Source organism: Haliaeetus leucocephalus, unplaced genomic scaffold (genome assembly GCF_000737465.1).
Source record: "Haliaeetus leucocephalus isolate CR32 unplaced genomic scaffold, Haliaeetus_leucocephalus-4.0 Scaffold295, whole genome shotgun sequence".
Taxonomy (NCBI): domain Eukaryota; kingdom Metazoa; phylum Chordata; class Aves; order Accipitriformes; family Accipitridae; genus Haliaeetus; species Haliaeetus leucocephalus.
The window spans coordinates 5704721-5727566 of NW_010972731.1; the positions used below are offsets into that span (position 1 = coordinate 5704721).

The following is a 22846-nucleotide window of genomic DNA, read 5'->3' on the forward strand; positions in this document are numbered from 1 at the left end:
ATGGATCTGGCTGTCATTTAATTAGTCAAGGGATGGGTTCTAGAGGAAAATGCAGAAAAGATTCAAACTTAAGGATTTTGGCGGCATATCCGTCATAGTCTATTGGAGTAGTACTTAGAGAGAATCAAGGATGCTTGTCCATTTGCATGCATAAAATATTTGTAATGTGTGCATGTTGACAGAGACCTGATAATGAGCTGTACTTCTTGGGAGAATAACACAGTGTGGACTTAATAAGGGGTCTTGACTAATAGCAAAAGGAAATTGTGTTAATAGAAGAGGTTTGTTTTCAAAATGATTGGGATAAATCAAATACAGACCCTCAATAGTATGGTAATGAGGGCTTTTGTGGATCAATAGAGAAAAATATTTTGCTATTAACAGGTAGAATAGGGGTAGCGATAAAAAGATGCATCAAAGATATCACAAATACTGACTTAATCAAAGCTTCTTCACAAATATATCGGTCCTTGCCTTTCCCAGCTAAGGGAAGTCACACAATTTGAGTGTGGGCTCATGGTGACAAGAGCTTTATTAGAAAGCAGTAGAACTTAGTACAAAGGCATGTACTCAGTTCAAATTATTATTTGTGATCTACCGTATTATCTCTGAAGGTTTTTCTGAATATTTCTGAGACTACATCTCAGTTTGTAAACTAAAATCACAATAATATTTGAAAAATCTGAAACTCTAATGTAATAAAGTAGTACTGCATAAGCAAGAAAAAAAAATCCTCCAGTCTTGTGCTGCACTGCAATTTTCTTCTGAATGTGGCAAAGAGCTTTCTGACATCTTCATATTTTTCCAGCAAAGATAAACTGAGGTGGTTCCAAACCTTGGTTTTATTAGCTGCAGTTGTTATAAATTTTTAAAGGGTAGCATGTTCCTTAGTTGGCAGAGTAACAGTTTGGGAAAGATTTGTTGCAGATTAGATAAGAGCACATTTGTTTTATCACTAACAGTTTGAAGATTAAGTAATTTAAGGAGTCATCTCATGAACAAACCAATTTGAAAATTGAGCTAGTCTTAAATTCTTTTGCTCCAGTTCTGCAAGTTCTGTTAGCGACAAATTGCAATAGTCATTTTTCAAGTGATTATTCTATGGGAAATTATGAATTTTAGGAGCTTAAGAAAATGAGGAATGAAACCCTTCCACTACATGAAATCCATACTGCTCTTTAAATTAGATGCAGTCAGAAAGTAAAATCTGAACAAAATGAGGAGAAAAACAATTAGAAGGAATGGCCTGGTGTGATGAGGTGTTGAAGCCCTCTTGGCCTGTCTGAAGGAATACGATGGAATAAAGCAGAGTCACAGTAGAGGGCTTCCCATCTTTTTGGAGGAGTTTTGTGCCCAAAGAACTACATCAATAGATACAGTATTCTCATCTTGGTGTTTCCTAGGGAGAATTTTTACAGCCCAGCTGGATAGATTTCTTTCTGAAAATAGGATGATAAGGGAGTGTTGTAGGTCTGTGTCTCTCCTAAAAGCTGCCCTGGTTCTCATCAGGTACAAAGGATACAGCTGCATGGGATTCAGGAACACATCAGAAAAATTATAATGTTAGTGTGGAGGGCCCACCTGGCTAGGCTCTGAGATGAACTATAGGGCTATTCCTCCTTCACTGTACTTCTCCAGGAGCGTCGAGATGCAGAACAGCCTTCTTTGTGCCCTGCCATCATTCATGAATTTGCATTGAATGTATATATAACTGCCAGAACAGAAGTTATTTTCCACTGTAGCTAGTCACCTCGATGCCTTGTGCTCAGATCTCTGTAAACAATAGCTCTCATGGCTCTAGCTTAGACACTTTGAAACACTACAAATGATGTTTTGAAAGCAGAGGAAAGAATTTTTTCATGACAATTGTGTTCACGTATTGTGCTTAAGAAAAGACTGTGATGACTGCATTCACGTACTGTGCATAAGAAAAGAATAAGACTTTTCAGGAAAACTATAATATAAAATGTCTTTGGACTTGCTGAAACTTCAGTTTGGGCTCAAAGCAGAGAAATGTTGACAATTATAGATTTGGCAAGCCTCAGAGGTTCTTGAGATGGATGCGGACGTGTTGCCTTGGCCCCAAATGCACGCAGGACCTATACGACAGTGAAGTAATGGGACTTCTGGGAAGTCCAGGTCTGTCTCTGACGTTCAGAAGTTCCCCCTTCTTTCAGTTCTGCAAAGAGGAGATGTGTTCCCTGCGCTGGTATAAGGTTTTAGAACACACAGACTGCAGCTCGCAGTAGGGGTGGTAGCAAGAAACTAAGCGTACCTTTTCATCTCTTTCTGGTTTAACCCGATATTCATGCAAAGAAAAATCCTGCTCCAAGAAACCTGTTATACCTGCATGTACAACGTGGCTTCTCTCCCAGCACGGATAGTCTGACCTACTGTGTGGAGTTATGGACTTTGTACCTACAAGGGGCTCTCAAGTTTCCAGCTCCCCTTCCTTTACAGGATATTCACCAAATAAATTAGTTTATGGTAATGCTAGAGAAAGGCTTCCATGTTAAGGCTCAATTTTCCTCTTAAATATGCAGGCCTGAATTTCTGAGTGATGCAGGAATTTCAACTTTGGAGGAGCCCCTGGGGCTTTCTCTGTTCTTTCTGACTTTCATGTATGTATCTAGGATTAGGTCACATATCTCCAATGCAGCTTGAAGGGTATGTAATGGATGCTGACTGCTATCTTTTGAATGTTAAAATCAGTGACCATGTAACTCTGCGTGGGGGAAGTTAGAACAGTATCAAATTTTGCAGGCTCCCAAGGGCTTTGCAGAGAGGCTATCTTTTCAATGCTGTCTGTAGTGCAAAAAAACCCTGAAACCCTCAACAACTATTAAAAGCATGCATTTATATTCAAATACTCTTTCTCCCCTTTGCTTGTTTCCGACCTTTTAGTTAAGATCAGTCAAACACCAATACAATATCCGAACAATACAGTATCTGTTTCTTTCAGTCTAATAGCAGATGTGACTTCTCTTATTGCATAGCACGCTGCACTGCCAGGAGGGTGAACTCAGTGTACTGGGTCCTTTCCTATTCTAACTATTGTGATTCTATAATTTTAAAAAAAATTAAATGTTTGACCTGATACCAACAGACTACTGTCATTCCTAGAAATTGCCATGTCTGGGGGCTTGTGTCTGGCGTGTGATGTAGTTTGGAAGACATTGTAATTTCACCACACATATTAAATTTCAACACATGATTATTGCCTACAACAATAAATGTTCAAATTCATACTGTGTGATTCAAACCAAGCCTTATAAATATGCAGTAGAGTCATATATACAGACAGCCAGAATGCCCCTTCAGAATGCCACCTGACCCCTATAAATATTGCTGCATTTTATGGCCACTTTCTGATAGTTATTCACCAGGTGGAGTAGCACCCAAATTGATACACCCTGCATTTTTCACTTAAAATTTATGCTGGCTCTGCAGGCCCTCAGGCACAGCCCTGATATGCAGGTGATACATCTGACACATCTGAAAAGTGAGAGGCCTAGATTTCAGTTGTCTAGCACCTGTAACTGGAGCTATTTCTTTTGCAGCCTGAGTTCTGTCGAAGCCATAGACCTTCACTGCAAAGGACCTTCTGAGCATCCGTGTTGCTAGTGTAAGACACATGCGTGTGGAAAAGCAGCACAGCTTGCATGGAAGTCACTGTTTCATTTCCCTCAAAGCCCTAAGAGTATACCTACACCAATACTGCTGTGATTCTCTCATACTTCAAACCACCAAGACTAATTTTCCATCTATATTAGACTTGGGGTGTCACAGCACTGTTGTCCATGTGGTATTCTGCTCTTCTGGAATTCCTTTATGAATGAGTCCTGTCTTCCCATCCAGGCTTATTTCTAACTCCAGGCAGCAGAAGCAGGTAGTTAACAATCAGTAAATTGTAGAGTTGCTTCTGGAAGGTTTTCTGTATCAGTTGCTTATCACTCAAGACTAAGATCTGACCCCACTATGGACCGTTGCTGCCTCAACCTCTCGACCCCTCTATGTCAATTGTAGCATTTGGCAGGGCTTCCAGCTGCTGCAGTGGCTGTGACAATGGAGTTCAGTAGGCTTTAGTGTAAGGGAAAAGGTCGGTCTGGGCTTGATGAAGACTGGAAATCATGTCTGTTGGCACACCTGCACCCTGAAAGTCCTCTAGGAGTTGCCTGTGGCATTTAGATTGCATCTTTCTGCTGCTCCTGCTCTTTTTCTGTCTTGTCTGCTTCAGCTTCTTCCTGCTTCTTTCAAAAAAAGCTGATGTGAATCTTCTGTTTATAACTTGACTGTCCAATTTGCTAAGTGACAGTTGTCACTGACTTCAAGTTCCTTGTCAGGTAATTCATTGCTTGATACCTGCTCACCTAAGCATCTCTTAATGTAATAAGTTTCTTCGAGGGTGGTGTAACAGCCTGTATGGGATTTAAAGGAAGGAGCACAGATTGCAGGATAGGATTTTGGGAGAGGCACTGGGAAGCAGACTGTATAAATATGCCAAGTATAACTGCAGAAACTGTATGTAATGGCAATACATAAGCAGTGGTCATGGAACCACTAGCATCTTTGAGGTCACATTAAGTGCTTTGCAGCTGGACTGCAGGCCCATGTTGAAGATAAATCTGCAAATTTATCACTGGTGTGTGAATATGTTGCTGATCTAGGAGAAAGTTTGAGAGCTGGCAGCTGAGGGTTGCCAAGTTTAGAAATTGGTCCATTAAGGTCAGAGTGCCTTATAAAAGGGAGGGTGGAAGATTAGGTCAGGAGTTCCTGAAAAGGAGGAAAATACACTTGAACCTTAGCGACTGAAGAGACATCCATAAAAGCAGCCCAAAGTTAGAAGTGAGTATCTGAATGTGGGAGTACGTTTCTGGATACTGTTTTGCTCCTGCGCTGCTTTGGCCACCATTCCGCTTTTCCTCCCCTCTCAATCAAATTAAATTGCAATAGAACAAAAGATTCAAATTTTATTTTGAGAGATGGACAGAAGGACACTTAACCTGTGAGTCCACAGACAGATAGATAGGTAAGTAAGGACACTATGCTAAAAGTTTGGAAATTAAAAAGGTAAAATTCTGGAAAGTGGCGTGCAAAGAAAACATCAGACAAGTCTTGGAGGATGGCATGAGAAGAAAGAGTGTGCTCAGAGTTAAAACATGGACTTAGATGAATTGCAGAGGACCTAGCAACTTAGTTGATCAAACATGTCAAACAGTGCGCCATCAGTGAATTTCAATTAAATGTTCAGCTTTTCAGTTTGTTGTTTAGATTAACTCATGAGATCATACGCAATAAATCACAACTTATGCATGTTTATTAATAGCTTTATATTTAGGCAGTGAGGATCAATAATGTTAACACATGTATATGATTAGAATATAATAAATCAGGTAGCTTGTTTTAATGGTTTTGCTGGGTAAACGAGTATTCTAGGCTATTTTGCAACCTCGCCTCCTCCTCTGCACAGGATTTTGAAGACTAATATTGATTGACTTTATTTGGAATGAATACAGAATTGTAATATCCATTGGTGCTCAAATGAGACCCCAGTTCTGTACACTCAAGCAAGTATTTTATTGTAGTTATCGGGAAGGAGTGCTGGGAACGGGGGGGTTGTGCTCCAGTCGGGTGCTTCCTGATGTGTACCTGCTGGCATGGCACGGCATCCTTGTGAAACGATAGCAACACTTGCTGTACTACAGGTGGTAGCAGAAGAAATAAGATTTTGAAGGATGAGATTATGATTTTGTTAGTATTTATGAAAATACTAACATCCTATCAACAATACAAACTACATATCTGGTTTTCAGGCACAGTTGGTGAAGAGATTTGAGAGAAGGTCAGCTCAGATGATCTTGTTGTAGCTTACTGCATTTTTTCAAATGTACTTGATTTCCTTAAAATGCAAATACAAGTAGCTTGTTCTCACAAGCTACTTATATTGTCTTTTCTGTAATTTCTAAAACTTTCCAGTGAGTTTGTCTATGCTACAGCAGAACTCTAGTTGTAATCAAATAAAATACTTCTAAAACCAGTACTCAGATGATAATTGTATTGAACAGACTATGACAGTTTTTAGTTACCATGATAATTACTGCAACCTTAATGCCTGTGGGACTTTGACATGATGCTCTTCAATTTTATGCTGCATAGAAGAAAGAGTTACATGACAGCATACTCCACAATTTCTGGAATCTTCTCTTTGTTTAATTAAACGTCTAATATCTTTAGTCCTAATGATAAAGTGTGGATTTTTATGATTATTACTATAACTTCAATTAAAGCATTAAATTTGTTTGCTTTCAGGAAATAAAACAGTTGAGAAGAATTTTTTTTTAATTATGCCGCACTTGTCCTCTGATGTTGGCTCTCTGACATGCTATGGCACTTTATTTGACATGCTTCATGCCTTCAAGAGGTGGAATTTAGTTTAGATACTGAAGCAAAACTATCCTATAAAATGCTATGTTGTAAATATAAACCTTTATAAACCTCTCGGGAGGGACTTTCTGAACGAAGAATTAAAATGTTCTATGATTCAGACCTATAAAATGAAAAGTAGCCCCTGCTCTGAGTATTAATTTGCAGTGCAAACCCCTAAATCTTACCTTACATTGGCTTGACTCTCTGGAATTCATACTCAGCATAGCAAAATTTGTTGGCTTTTTTTTATGATGCTTTTACTACCAAAAAAAGCACCTCCAAATAGACAAACTTAGACAAAGTAGTCTGTTTGTAACACACTATATTAAATATAATGCATGTGGAGAGGTTATATGATGAATATCTTTAAATAAACAGCTCTTTTTCATTTTGCTGTGGCTTTGTTTGTTTACTTTTGTTTGCTTTCCCCATTCTAAAGAACCACCATATTTTACGGCTGAACCCGAGAGCGTGATTTTGGCTGAAGTGGAGAAAGACGTGGACATCTTGTGCCAGGCAATGGGTGAGTGTGCAGACCTCTTCAAACTTGGATGAATGATATATGTATCTCCAGTACTGAAGAAAGCATCTTATATAAACTTTTAATGTTTTGAGCCCTCTGCATTATTGCTAATTATCACAGATCCCAGGTACAAGGGAGAGGGATGGCCTTTGCCCTTGGAAAATTGGGCAGTCCTTGTAGTTTAGTTTAGACATGAGTAATGCCGCCACGTTCACGTTTGTCCGTTGGACAGGGCAACTCCAGCTCCGTTCCCTCTGGTAGCTTGTCTTTGCTTCATAGTTGTCGCTGTACAACAGACATTACTGTCTTGAGCCAGAAAATTGGCTGAGGTGAAAATATGGTTATGGAACCCAACATTTGCAGTGCAAGCAATCAATAGTTTCAACAATTCAAATGTCCTTTTTTGTAAAAATTACGGAACTTTTATACTGAATAGACGTGTCAGTAACTCTGACATTTAAGTGTAGTTAAGAATTCTGCAGGAGGACTATTACAAGCAGTTTTTAATTGGCAGGTGTTTTAATAATATAAAAGGTTTCAAATGTCTAGAATTCTGCCTAAACCAAAATGATTTTTAAGATTTAGTTCCAGAAATATAGAAGCACCACCTATTGTAGCACTCTAGTAAGATAGGAGGCATTGTAGTCTTGTGTTCAGAGCAGGTTTGTTTATGTCACCGAATTGCTACATGACTTTGGCAAGTGACTGAACTTTTTGTTGTCTCACTTTCCCTGATGCTGAGTTTAACAAGCAAGGTACATGAAAATGTCATGAGATCCTTAGGTAAAAAGTACACAACCTTGATTAAAAAAAACACCCAAACCTAACTAACAGCTTGTTTGGATGGGTTCTTTCTCCAGATCAGAGCCAATAAAGGTACTCTTTATTGTGTGATTGTATTATTTCCACTATGATTTAAGCATTTTTTAATGCTTTATGTAGGAAAGAGTCAACACTGCTTTTCTAGAAGGAAGCTTTGCAAATAGTGCGATAAGCAAGTGTGTGTGTAAGGGCGCTCTGATTGATTTGGAATTTCAGAAGCCTTTGGTGAGGTCTCTTACCAAAAGGCTCTTATAGAAATGAAGCTATCAGGTTATAAGAGACGAGGTCTTGTTAATTAATAGCTCTTTAAACAAAATACAGCAGAACCTGCTGTCAGTGGAGTTCCCCAGGAATCTCTGCTGGAACCTGTGCTGTTCAACATACTCATAAACGCCCTGGAAAAGAGGGTGAATAGTAAGATGGTAATATTTGCTGATTATATAAAATTATTGAAGATAGTCAACATTAAAACTGACCGCAAAAGAGTTGCAGGAGCTTCTGATGATTTGAACTGACTGGACAATAAACTGGCAGATGAAATTATTGACAGAGATGAAATTTCTTATTACTATGCAGAAAAGGTATGTCTTCTGAAAACATCAGTTCAGTGCCAAGGCGTGATTCAAAATGTTAGGTACTGGGAAGAAATTAATAGAGAAAAAAAATAAGAGAATGCCATTGTATGAATCCATGGGGCACCCCCATCTCAAATACTTCAACCCAATTCTAATCGCTCTATTGGAGAGAGGGATGTAGAAAACCTGAAAAAGGTACACAAAAGTAAGAATGGTATAATCAGAGGTCTACCATGGGTTTTGAATGATGAAAAATCAGATTGACTGGAACACTTTCTGAAAGAGATGACTGAAGGGCGGGTGCCATGTGGTTAGGTGAGTAGGAGAAGATGATTCTGTATTGCTTAGTGCAAGAAGTAGTGGAGGCACCCAGCTAACTTTTCAGGTAGGAGATGTACAATAAAGGAAAGAGAGTACTTTTTCAAGAACATAACCTTGAGGAGGCGTTGGTCCAGGCAGTAGTTAAGATCAGAAATAAAAATTATTTAGAAAAACAAACAAAATTTATGGAAGAAAAATCCAGTAAGGACTATTAAACACAGCTGTGTGTATGCAACCTCTGGCTCAGGAAATAGCTAAAGCACAGATTATTGGAGCTGAGAAGGTGGAAATAGCATTCTGTCCTTGTGCTGCTCTTGCATTTTGTGCCTGAGCATCCAAGAAAAGACAATTTCAAAGGAAGGAAATATGAATAGATAGACATTTATTCTGGTCATGTGCCACCAACTTTATATTTCAGCATGTGTTATGACAAACATATCGGCTTTTTTTTTATGGGAGAAGATTTTTCAAGTAGCAGAATTAAAACTAAATGATGTATCATTAGGGAAATTGAGTTAAAAAAACATTGTGAGATTTTTTTGAAAATTTTTTCAATACTACACAACTATTTGATGAACCTCTGGAGTGTCTCACTATCTGCTGTCTCAAGTGTTTTTCATGTATTACAAAAAAAACCCCCGAAACCTGGAGGAATCAGGGAGAGAAGAGGTTGGCTTCTAACTCTTCCTTCTACCCTAGCTCTTCCTTTGAGAAGTTTAGCTCCCAAGGGGATTAATAGGGCACTCATAACTATTCTCAGTAGACGAGGTCTTACTGGAGATATGTGAGCCCTTACTAGACAAAATTATTTCTGCTGAACTCTTCTAGCGCACATCTGATTTGCTGATGAATGTGGTGCAGGAGCATGGAAACCTGTCTTCACGTGGATTATTTTGCTGAGTATCTGTAACACGGATTTATAAGGGGCTGATACTAGTATTAAATGTAGAGGAGTTTTGATCCATTATTACACAAATCTGGCATTTGCCAGCATTTAAAAAGAGGGTAAATGAAGGTTGCTGCCTCCCTGCACTGAGCTAGGAGCTAGAATAAAGCACTAGGGGAACTGCAAAGCTGCCCTGTACCTTTGCTACAAATAGGAAGACAGATTGTATTTCCCCCAGCCCCATCAAGTTCTGTGCACAAAGCCCATTTGCCAAGTCTTGGTGCACTTTGAATTTGTGAGAGACAGATTAATTTCACAGTATAAGCAGAGATTAACTGTAAATAAAATTGCAACTTGCACAGACTAGCTTTGTACTTCCCTGTAATGGAGTTTCAGTGTATCAGACTGCACAGTAACCGTGCTCTGCTGTATATCTTTCAGCAGTTGCTGATGCTGCCTGCATTTTCAGTGGGTTTCCTTTAAATGCTTTTTCTTATTTGCTTATAGAAAGTTTAGAGTTGCAGGCAGCAGTGGTGGTGTCTAGGGAGCGCAGTTAATTGGACTTTAGTTCTACCTGTTTAGACAAGTAGATGGAAAGATGCTTTTGGGATTCCCCAGTAGCCCACTGGGATCTAGAGGAGGCTATAAAAAATAAATAACAAAAATGACACAGTGAATATTTCAAGTCTTTTATCCAGGTTCTTAAGTAAGTTAAATGTGGCAAAGAGTCAAGCATCTGTTTCACAGATGGGGAAACTGAGCCTCCGATTGCATAAATTATTTGTCCAAGGTTACAGAGAAAGTGGCAAAGCCAGAACCAGAGTCTCGGTTTCCTGCCTTCCCTTCTCCATAACACTAGATTAATTTGTCTGTAAAAAATGACTAGTGCTGCATACATACTGAGAAATAAGCTTGTTTTATTTATTATTACTAGTCTTTTAGGCCACTCGGTAATCTCTCAAACTGTAAGGTAGGACTGATACTGCTTGGAAAGGTATAGTCTAAAAGGTCTTTAAAGTGTTTTCTTCTGTTCATAGTTTTTTCACCAGAAGTGTTTAGAGAGGAAAAGAAGCAAAATTCCTTTGGGGATGTGGGGAGAAGAAAGGAAGCTGGTTTTAACTATTTTTATAGCCAAAAAGGTAGCAAAATGATAAGAGAAAATGTGTACAACTTGGAAGACAGATCTCTCCGGGAAGATCACTAAAGCCCAAATGAATGCTGCTGACAGGCATCAGAGTGCTTAGATAAGATCCTATTATTCAGACTCATAACTTTTGAGTAGAGGAAGATATCCGTAACCAAAATGTAGAAAAATAGAGATGGTAATATTCAGTTTGTCAGCTGAGTTGGTGATAGGAAGGTGTATCTCACAGTGATGATAGGATTAGGAGGTTTGCTAATACTGTTAGTAGAATGGGATTTATGGAATGACACCAATGTTGAAGGTTTGAGTGTACTGAATGCAGGATTTCATTATTTCCTGGGTGCCTATCAAGTCTAATGTGTGGGAAAATGGAGTTGCTATTATTTAAACTTGAAATCATTTCCAGGCTTCTCAGCATCAGGAGAACTATTCCATTTTGCATCATCTGTTTCTTCATTACTCAGTGATAATTTGTATTTGCCCAGGAGGATTTTCAAGAGATGAATAACACTCTCACCGAGAATTTTGAACATTGAAATTTACGCTAATTCTGTATATGGGCTGTTGTATGAAATCTAAATTATGCCTATTGCAAGATACCACGCTACGTCTATTCTCTATCAGACGTAGTGGATTTCTTCCTGAGATGATTACCTTCTAGATTATGAGTACATTTTATTTTAGCAGCAGAACAAAAGCATCAGAGGTGATTGTAGTAAATGATACATGTTTATAAAAGTAACAGCAGCAATTGAATGTTGTTTTCAATCGTTCCATGCATTGTTTGTACATTCTTTCCCAGAGTTAATACAGCTTTTGTCTGTGTAAAGAGAGTAAGTATGTTGAGAGAAGATGTGAATGGAAGTGTAATACAACAGTATTTAACTTGGAGATTTTTAAAATGATAATGATGATAATATGGATCTTCCCGTAGCGCTTTCACTCTGAGAACCTTAAATCATTGCCAGCATTGCAGTGAAATTCATTGTCTGCAGATGCTCAATTCATCAGTGACATCCCATCCTTAATGTGATACCCTGCTTTTCTCTATTTGGGCAAATCTCACTCACCCGTGAATTTAAGTCCATAGTTCCTTACCTTATTACAAGGGAATGTGAAGCTCTGATGTTTTAAGTGATAAGTGTTTAAAAATAGCTACCGATTACGAAAATGCCACATTTGGGGCTGAGATAACTTAAATAAGCTTTGATACCCTTGTGATCCTGTGATTATGCAGTCACAGAATAAAATGTCTGCTTCACTTCAATCCCTGCATAGGGTCCTCAGCATTTGATCAGTTAGGGATGTAAAGATAAAACATTGTTTTATATGAGGAGTGGGACGGGAACATCTGTGTGTGACTGTTCTAGGCCCCTGACATCTCTCAAAGAAAAGAGATTCCTATGCTATTTGTATATACTAAATTTACAGCCACTTCATCCCAGCTGACTGGGATATGACTGCAGCAAAAATATGTGTGAAATAACTGTGTCAGTGTTTGTAGAACATGCACATGAAAGAAAACAGGAATAAATGGGACTGTAAGTTATATCTAGGGTAGGATTTTTGTTTCTCCTAAGGTCTGCATTTTTCAAATAACAGGTGAAGCTTGAGAGTGAATAAAAATAATAATAATTTAAAGCTATCCCATTGTTGGCAACATGTTGTTTGTACACCAGCTCAAACTAAGCTGCCAAATTAGGACTCGAATACAGCCATGTGAGCACTTAATTTTTTATGTGTAATTTGCCATTTCCTTTTTATTTTGACATCTTAGCTACAGTAGCACAGAAGAATCTTATTTGGGATGAGCAGTCTTATAGACTTGCTGCATTGCCACACTGCTGCTGTTTAAGTAGCGTGATTCTGGCTTTCAACAAGAAATTGCTGTAAATCTTATTTTGTAGTAGCATGAAATATGATTGGGTGAAGAAAGTAATTTGATAACATGTTTTCTCAACATTCCCCCTTTCACTTTTTGCTGGTTTTATTCCCACATGTTCTGTAGTGTAGTATCACCATTGATAATATAAGATGCAGCCTCCATTTATCAAAAGCAGCTTGTAAAAAATATAAATAATTGATGTAGAAACCAAGGATATGACCATAACAGTACTGGGTATTTTGACTCCCTAAAACATGTTTTGCAAAGACTAATAGTGAAATTCTTTTTTTTTTTTTTTTTTTTTTTTTTAATAGGTGTTCCCATTCCCACCCTGGTCTGGTATAAAGACTCTGTTCCCCTCAGCAAGCTGGAAAACCCCCGCTACAAAGTTCTGCTGAGTGGTGGGCTGCGGATCCACGCGCTGCGTCCTCAAGATGCTGGAATCTTCCAGTGTTTTGCTAGTAATAAAGCCGGGGAGATACAGACGTACACCTACCTGGATGTGACTAGTGAGTAAGGAGTTGTGATAGGAAATCGATGACTTGTCTTGTCATTTCTCTAGGTGACCCTAAATCCATCAGATTTTTCCACCACTCTGTGCTTGTTTAGTTCGACTCACAGAACCTTGATTTTTGTCGTGTAGCTGCCCTAGCTGTAAGGTACCCCAAAATGCCCTCTGTGGCCTGAACACAATCTGCTGAAGCCTGTAGAAAAACTTTCCATGACATTAGGGGCTTGAGGTGAACTCTCCTATTTCATGCAAAAAAGGAGACCTTAGTGAAAAGAAAAAGAAGAAAGGTTAATTGTGAAATACTTTCATCTTTCCTTTATACTTAATAATTTAGTTCTACTCTAATGTAATTCTGTTCTGAATTTGAGCTATTGCTTCATGATTGTGCATGGTATCATTTTATCTGCCTTCTGTCTACAACTACATTTAGTAGGGGACAGAAAGAAAGTTCAAGTTAAATGTCTTTTTTTTGGCCAAAAAAACTGATTAAATGTTTTTGTTAATGAAGTACACTCTTCTCTGTGGAAGAATTACAAATCCTCTTAGTCACTTTTCGAAGCAATTATTAACAGGCATTTCTGTAACACTAACTCCTCTTCAGGAAGCTGATCTTTAGCCCAAGAGCAGTTTACACATACTGACCAGAATTCCTACTGGCCTCAGAAAATAGATCAGCCCCAGTTCCATATATATCTAGGAAACTGCAGGAAAAAAAATGTAATAAAATGCAGCTGGGGGAAAATAAGAGAGAAAGAAACTTGGAAAATGTCTTGGATAAGACTCAGGTTCTAAATTCTTTTGGCTGACATTTAAGTTTCAAAGTTAATGCCTTTCTCAAGTTGCTTTTCATCTTAAAGAACTCTGTTATGAAGATGAAAGAAAATAGTTTTGTTTATCTAGATTTCTCAACTTCCCCCTGAACACTCATTTTGAGCTTTATCTTTCTCTGTAAGCCATCTTACTTGTACATGTACAAGCACTGATAGATTTTTATTTTCCATGTAGGTAATAAGCTGAATTAGACAATTCCTAGGAGATGAATAATGAAAGGTTACAGTCACTGCTGAAAGGTTTTCATGTATTATTGTCATGTCCTTCTCCATGATCAGCTCTATAAAAGTGGATGTAAAGTAGTCCATGATAATAGGTGAAGGATCTTTCTGATAGCTGATGCACTGAGTTTTCCAAATTTTTGATTCTAGATATTAAACCAGCATTTATACAGCCTCCAGAGGATACCACTGTTACAGAGGGGATGACTGCAGTGCTAACCTGTGAAGTTTCAGGGGCTCCAAAACCTGCCATCTCATGGAAGAAAGGTAGCCAGTTGTTAAGAGTTGTTGTGGAAAAGCTGGAATCCACATTTTCTTGTCCATCCCTATTACTGAGATTCTGTAGATCCATTTAGTGCATATTTCTTCATTTCTCTGGTTCTGCGAGCAGTGGGTTTGTTGTGGGGCTGTTGTGAGCCAGCGGCCTGGGTAGGCTGTAATAGCCTTTTGGAAGAACTAGAATGGCAGCGCTTAATCCGTGCAGTCTACGTGATTCTAATCACGCTGTTTTTCCCTTCTGTGTTTCAGGAAAACAGATCTTAGCCAGTGGCTCAGTTCAGATTCCTCGGTTCATTCTTCTTGAATCTGGAGGGCTCCAGATAACACCCGTTTTCCTTCAGGATGCTGGCAATTATACTTGCTGTGCAGTCAACTCTGAAGGAGCTCTGAATGCTTTTGTGATGCTGACAGTGTGGAGTAAGGATAATGCTTTGTTTAAAGTCTAACTTTAATCAAGTATTAATCAGTTTTTGTTGTGTGCTCAGGAAATTTTCAGAAGTAATTATGCTTTTCTAGTTAATAGAGATACTTGTATGATTTAATAGGAATAATGTATCTATTTTAGGAAACCTATCACAAATACCCTTTTTATTTGTAAAATTATGCATATAAACTTCTACATTTTGTGAAAGGAAGTGTATTTAAATAGACCTTCAATCACAATTACAATTTTACTCAGGTTTTGCCTTGCCGAATCTTGCATTGCAAATCAGACCTTTTAACTTGTAGATTTGGCTATTTGCAGTTGGTTTCTGCCTCCAGGAGTCTGCAGGCAGTATAGACCAGCCCATGCTGTTACTAAGGCTGTAGCCACAGTTACAATGGATATGATTTTCCTTATACCTTTGTATTTCTTTGTGGCCCTGGGCACTGTTGGAAGCCAAACCAAAGTGCAGCAGACTTCAGCTAGTCTCATGCTACAGATTGGCACGGCACAGAGCAACCCATGAGATGATTTTGTCCTTCACCATTTGCCCTTGATCTCTATTTTTTTATTTCTTCTGTTGTGAAAGAGAGTCTGATCCAATGGGTTCACCTGTGTTACTCCTAAGTGAGTTAAATTGAAGTGTAACGTGGTTTTTGCTACTAAAGGTACGAAATAATGATCCCTGAGCTGGGACTAAAAATAATTAAAAACCAATGAAGATGATGGTGATAAATACAGAAGTGTTGTGGCCCTCTCTCCTCTCCTGTACTCGAAGTACTGATTATGCTGCTGATGTGTGGTACATATTTGGCATTTGTGAATCCCAAAACTGCGCAAGTTAAATCAGCAACATTTTTCCTTTTGAATTTGGGAATACCTGAAAACAATACTGACAGTAAATGTAATGTACCTGTGTCATATGGCCGTCATGTTTATATCTTCTTGACAATATAAAGTTGGGATATCATTCAGTTTACAACATCCTGATATGTATACAAGTGTATGGATCAAGTAAAGGACATCCTATTAATTCTCAAAGGCACAGTTCTTATATGTATTAAAGATAGTTCCTGTTCATCGTACTGCATTGGAGAGGGCAAAGAAAAATGAATATAACCTAATATTTGTGTAGCAACAGCACCATTATAAAGCTAGAAGGCATACATAAGTACATCAGTAATAATGCTAAAAATTCCACGCTATTAGAGCTAGCTTTTGATTTTGCTGATGATTCCTTCTTGTGCATGTATGAGATATCTCAGTAGATGCTGATTATCTCTGTAGGGATTTGGGACTGATTAACATTATCCACATATCTTCTATACTCATCCTAGTTGTCTACCTGCTTCAGCTGATGCTATCTGCTGCTGCTGCTGTGTGTTAAGCATAATAGAGATCTTTCACACCAGATCTGGTTGCTGTAGTTACAGCAATTATTGTGTTCTGGGTCTCCAGGAGGTGCTTGAATAAAGATGTTCTGAAACATTTGAGTAAACAGCATATCTTTCTTCTATGGAAAATTCAGACTACCAGAAGCTCCTCCTCCTTCAACCTCTTTCCTGGATTTGACTTGTAGATTGTAGGGTGACATTTAAGTTTTCCTCTCTCTGGATATTTTTCTAGCGTATTCTTCTTTGCACAGATTTTCTTTGTTTTTGTTTTCCCTGCTCTAAACAGTGTCACTTGTTTCCTGACTCAGTGTATGTTTGTATTCATTCCTAACGCATTGCAAACATACTTGCTGCCTTATGACTTTCAGGAGTTGCCATAGATGCTTACCCCAAGACAAGCGAGAGTTAGTACAGCTTTAGCACTCTTCCCACTCAGATCACCGCTGACTCGGACTCATGCCCTCTGCTGCTTTTGCTTCTCTGCACCCCCCAGTGTACCACCTCTTCTTGACACAATGCCATTAGAGAGGGGGGAGCCTTCACAGCAAAGACTTGAAGAGGAATGGCCTGCTTGCTTTGAATGACAAATGTTCAGTTGCCTGCTCTGTGAGTGAATACCCAAGTCAAAATGCTGTAATTTCACCTGAACTATGGCTCGTGTTCCTTTCAGATCGCACTTTCATTGTTCGCCCTCCTGAGGATAGCACTGTGATCAAAGGAACCACAGCCACTCTGCGATGTGAAGCGACTCATGATCCTAGAATTTCAATCAGGTTGGTGGTGTCAGTTCTTGTTTGTGTGGTTTATCAGAGCTTAATTTTATAAGCTTATGTGAACAGCATTAGGTGAAAAGTTTCAGGACCCCAGATTTTAACACCAGACCCCTGATTACTGCATTATAAGGTTGTACACTGTATCATTAATCATATAAATCCCATCTTCCATTTCAGCCTTATGTATTATTTACAATGAGCTATGTTCCACTTCATGACTTCAATATAGCCTTCCATGATTTTACTGTCAAGGTTAATACACTATCAATAAAACCAACTTGTCAGAAGCTGATACTTAATGAGAGTAAAAGCCAAAGAGAAGGAATAGGATTTCAGAAGTGTTTACATTGGGGTGCATGAAAGCCCACAAAAGATGCCCATGTTCTTGGAAACAACTTAATAACTAGGGTCTATATTCTGCTTTAGCGGTATAAAGGAAAACAGAATTTGTCTGAACTATTAAAATTTGCACTAGAGCAGTTAGAGGAAGATAACAATTTTAAAATACATTTGCCACAAAAATTCATGTAGTCTGAAAGCAACACAAAAGAAAATGTAAGGAACAGCTTGGAGGGTGCTGGAAGGGTGAACTGCAGAAAGAACTTTGGAAAGAGAAATACAGACGTAAAAATTTCATGTAGAGATACTTAATTGTAGGACCATGGGCTACACGCATCTCTGTGACGTGTGGGTATGTGTGTGTTTGATGTTCTTATGAGTAATTAATAACCGAAACATTGTAATACTTAGGTATCTTTGGAAGAAGGACAGTGTTGTAATAAATCCATCCAGCAGTTCTAGGATCACAGTAGAGAAAGATGGAACCCTCCTCATCAGTCAGACATGGTCGGGTGACATTGGAGACTATACCTGTGAGGTTATTTCTTTTGGAGGAAATGACTCCAGAATGGCTCGACTAGAAGTGATGTGAGTATTCCGTCTTAAATATACTCTATGCTTAGTTTCAGATACCCTTGGGCATTTTTCTAGCATTTCATTCTAGGTGATCTGGGGAGTCCGTAAGTTTGATTCTTCGTGTGGGCTTTTTTAGGGGAAATTAGGCCTGGTTCATTTCTAATTAAAGTGCCTTGAAATGTCTTCCCTTTTGCATGCTGCCATGCTGCTTGGGCTTCCAAGTAACTGGAGCCTTGGAAGTTACTTCCAAGTAACTGCATCTTACTGAATCACTGTGTGTACATATCCATCTGGTTGGGTGATTGAGCTCAAGGGATGACAATGAAGAGGTGGTGGTCCGCTTGAAACCAGTAAGAAGTGGACTACCGCAGGGGATGCTCTGTTCAGCGTCTTTATCAGTGATCTGGAGGAGGTGGTGGAGTGCATGCTCATCAAGTTCATAGGTGGCACAAAATGGATGGGGGACAGTTGATACACTCGAGGGCAGGGCCACCATTCAGAGGGACTTAAATGGGCCAACAGGAACATTATGAAATTCAACACGGACAAATGCAACGTCTGCATCTGGGGAGGAATAACCTTTTGCAGTAATACGGTCTGGGCACTGACTGGCTGGCAGCAGTTCTGCTGGAAGGAACCTGGGGATCTTGGTAGACAGCGAACGTGAGCCAGCTGTGTACACTGGCAACAAAAAAGGCTGACAGTGTCCTGGGCTGCGTTAACACGAGCATAGTAGATTAATGGACATGATTACCCCCTTTTATTTGACACTTATTAGTCTACATCTGGAACACTGTCTCCTGTTTTCAAGACCAGACTTGAATAAACTGGTCTGCTCTTACGGCTGACCCTGCTTTGAGCAGGAGGTCGGACCAGAGACCTCCTGAGGTCCCTTCCAACCTGAATCCTTCTGTCATCCCATGCTGAAGGGCTTTCCCATAAAGCCCAGGTGCTGTGCTGTGATGCCAAGGTGATAAGAAAATGTTTTTCTCCTTTTAGTGTTTTTTTTCTGTTAAACATATATCAGAATAGCTGGTCCCTGTACAGGCATTGCTTACTCTTGCATTCTCTTTATACATAGTTTTTCCCAGGAAAAATATTTTTATGTATGCCTTTCTTTATTCCTAAGGATCTTTAAAAATAAAAACAAGAAAATGTTTAAAGTACAGTTCAATTCTGAAAAAGGGTTATAAAACTGTCATTACGGGATTCCATATTTTCTGTTTCTGTCATTCCACTGGGGTGAAGAGCACTTCCATTTTATTTTTATCACTAAAAGCAACAACTGTGGTTTTGGTACATGTGTGGAGCAGATCAGATGAATAAGAAGGTAATGTTTTATGTAGACTTTTTATTTTATTTATTTGAGTAGTACCGCATGCTTTAATTTAACTACAATTGCATCTGTTTCTGCTGGTCATGCCTGATCTCTCTGAGAAGATGGCAACTTCTGCTGTTGGCAGTGTAACGAGTTCACCTCCGAGATTTGCTATGCAGAGGGCTGTTTGATACAGCATTATTCTGACAGTGCCAAGGCTAGATCAGATGCCCATTTTCAGAAAGCAGTCATATATTCTTTCTCTAATTAAGCACTCCTCAGCTCTCCTCCCGGAGTGCATTTTACTGCTGGTTTGAATCCAAGAGCAGAAGACAATTCAAAATATATTGCTACTATATAACCATACTTGCTTTTCTCTGAGGTGGTTTTTGAATGGAGGGCAGAAAATTATGGAGTAAAGACTGAAAAGAATGTTAAAACCTGGACTTCAAAGCAAAGCTATAAACATGTGCTAAACACTTCAGCAGTCTGACCATTTCTTAATCCTAAATAGAAGAAGATGCCCTATGCAACCCAGTACAGCACAGCAGATGTATTTACTTGCAGTTCCACATTGACCAGTGAGGAACAGTTTTATGCTCCCTAAAATTTGGGCTAGAAGTTAGCTGGGAGAGGCACATCTTGTGTACATTGCTGAGGCTGCCTTTCCTGCACCCCAGCGTGTTCCAGTTGTGTTGGCTGGCTCCCCATGCACTGAGACTGGCTCTTAATCCTGTATCTCGCCTTCCTCCAATGTTCTGTTGCTGATTGCCTATCACCTGTTTTTCCTGGAGGAATTAAAGAAATACATCAGACCCACTCTTTAAGAGGACTTCAGTAACTGATAAGTCACTCAATCATACCTTGAATTGTGACATTTTATTTCAAAGTAGTGCTGCAGGTAGTGCAATAATGCCAAAAACCATTGCATTCCTTTGCAGCTTTCATCATTATCGTTTGGCTCAGCAGCACAAATCTGTGAGAAATAGAGATACATGATGCAACAGAAGTGAAATGAAGAAGAAAATATGTGGAAAGGAAATGTCTGAAGTAAAGCTTAAATTAAATTCTAGCTCATATACGAATGACAGATCTATAACATTCCCTATTCTCCCGGATAATTCTCTTGTGCAGAGCATTAACAAACAGGGCATGTACATTCCCATCGATGAGCACTTACACTTCAGTGCCTTGAGTAGCACTAATGTCAGACAAATGTTCAAAGGAGGCCCCTCAACCAATTACAGACTGGAGCAGTCTACCAACGGATAATATTGTAGCCTACCTAGCTTTATCTAGCAGCCCCAGTTGTCTCACCACCTTTTTGCCCCCAGGAACCAGCATGTCCCTCCTCTACCTCTAGGCACATCAAAAGAAATTTCCAAAGGCACAAATAAGTTTGTTACTGATTTCTATTCAAACTGATTCAATTCAAAACCATTGACCTTCAGGGTGACCTTCAGTTATTTAATCTCTGAGTGGTCTGGTTTTCTAATCTGTGAAGAAAAGGGAAGAAAACTTTTTCTTCCTTTGTCTTCCCTTGTTGGAAGCCAGGCTTGGGGAAAAAGGTACTATTTCTTGCTAGAACATACGCTGGTAGCACAGCGTGGTATACATTGGTGGTGCAAGCAGGATGGATCATTTTTCTCAGCGTGTCTATGAAGAAATAAAATATTTGAAAAGGAAAGCCAGAAAACTAATGAAGAACTTGCTAAAGTGCAGCCAAAGGTTACCTTGCTCATCAATTTTGTACTGATGGTACTTGGGCACAGAAACTAATTGCTAGTCAAGATACTCTATTCCTTCATTTGTCTTCCCTCTAAATGTGTTTATTCTTCATGTACATCACTTGATTTGATTTGCACGAGGTAAAACATTTGCGAGTGATGTTTCTCTTCTGCAAGAGATAGATTTTAATTTTTTACTTGACTTTTTTTTTTTTTCTCCTAGCAGAGCTTCTTGACTGCAAATACAGAAATATTTGCAGGTCTTTTGATGATGAGCTTGTGCCTCTCGTGCATTCCTCCAAGTCATAGGATTTGATCCTGGAAATACTTATATGTTATGAAACATCCTAGCTTCATTTAGCCTACTTCTGTAGTCCTGTAAATATCATACTGAAATACGTAGAGAGCAAAAGAGGCTTGTTCCTAAAGCTGTGTAAGCTGAGTTGTCACAACATATCACTCACCTGACCGGGAACTGTGCTGATTCCAGCTCAAAGTACCCTGAGGGTTCTCAGTATATATAAAATATGCAGAATTACCACTATCTATGCCTGATGATACCTGCTGCTCAATATCAGCCAGTCTGCAGTCCATACTACGGAATCTCTTTGTTGTATGAATGTGACTGAAAAGTATGGTAATGCTTCATTGTTGGAAAATCAAAGCCCTGTACAAGTCTCTGTTATGTCACAACATATAGTAAAATCTTTTAGGCTCTTTCTCTATGCAAAAATATGGGAAGGACAATGTAATACAAAAATAGACAATTTATTCCTGGCAGCAAGTTTGTCTTCTTTCAGATCTCTTTCACCAGAGAAAGAACTATTATTGTTCCGTCTTCTTCAAAAGCAGGATAGGGGAGCTAACCACTTATAATAAAACCCAGTGGGTTGCCAAGAATGCACAGTATTGCCTTTGTCAATCATTTAGACATGAATTTTGATACCCTTTTTACTAGAGTATTTGTAATTGCTGCTACTTCCCATTTCTTCCCAATATATCCCATAAAAAATAGCTTGATTACTAAAAATAAAATCAGTAAGACCAATGCAGACTAACAAATCAAAATGATGTCTCATTACCAACTTATCTTCATATGGATCCCATATCCCTTGGCTCCAGCAGTCAATCTCTTTTCCTTTCTGCAGGGAGTTGAAAACAGGAAGGATGTCAAACTTGAAAATACATTATTCCTTCCTCACTAGAAAGAAAGCTTCTATTTATTTTTCCAAGCTCTCTATTGAGATGTCATCCAAGAAATAAGGTTCACTGCTGAGTCTAAATGTGCTTGATACTCAAAAGAGAAATACCACCCGGAAATACACTCGGAAATACAATTGTGTCTGTTCATCATTGAAGGTATATCAGAAAAGTAGGTATTTTAGCAAAAAGAAAGCATAAAATTCAAAAGCCTTTCCCAAGTCATCTGTAGATTTGAGCTTGTGGTGACCACCAAAACGAAATGGGAAACAAATCTGCACGCTCTGGGACTTGGGAAGCCTTTAATTTCAAAAATCCACCTCATTACAGGCCTACGAGAGACAAAAAGCCTCAAAACTCATGGATGCCTTCAAGAATCTTTCCTCTGTTTAGAAATTGGAAAGGATTCTTTTCCAAGAGAAAGCGGAAAGTCCTGAGCAACAGATGACACGTTTCTTAATTTAAAACATTATAAACTTTTATGAGTGAAGCCATCAGGGTTGAGTGCTTTGTTAGGCTTCCTGCCTCAACTTCTTACCATGTTATCGGGCCTAGCAAATGAACCACCTGCTCCTGAGTAAAACTTGTGTGGTGGACCTGATTTAGGAAATCATTTATGAAATAGGAGCGGGGCTTTTTATAAACTGACAAGAAAACTTGTTTAATCTCCC

The 22846-nt window shown here is 38.9% G+C and overlaps 1 protein-coding gene across 1 annotated transcript in view; it reads left to right on the forward strand.

The window, feature by feature from the left end:
- The window catches only part of SDK1 (sidekick cell adhesion molecule 1), a 410390-nt gene that overhangs the window by 260231 nt on the left and 127313 nt on the right, over positions 1–22846 (forward strand). Inside the window, exons 8-13 of the mRNA XM_010570301.1 lie at positions 6866–6949; positions 12897–13091; positions 14296–14412; positions 14674–14841; positions 16913–17015; positions 17766–17942. Coding sequence (XP_010568603.1) covers positions 6866–6949; positions 12897–13091; positions 14296–14412; positions 14674–14841; positions 16913–17015; positions 17766–17942 — 844 coding nt within the window. The remainder of the gene's footprint in view (positions 1–6865; positions 6950–12896; positions 13092–14295; positions 14413–14673; positions 14842–16912; positions 17016–17765; positions 17943–22846) is intronic.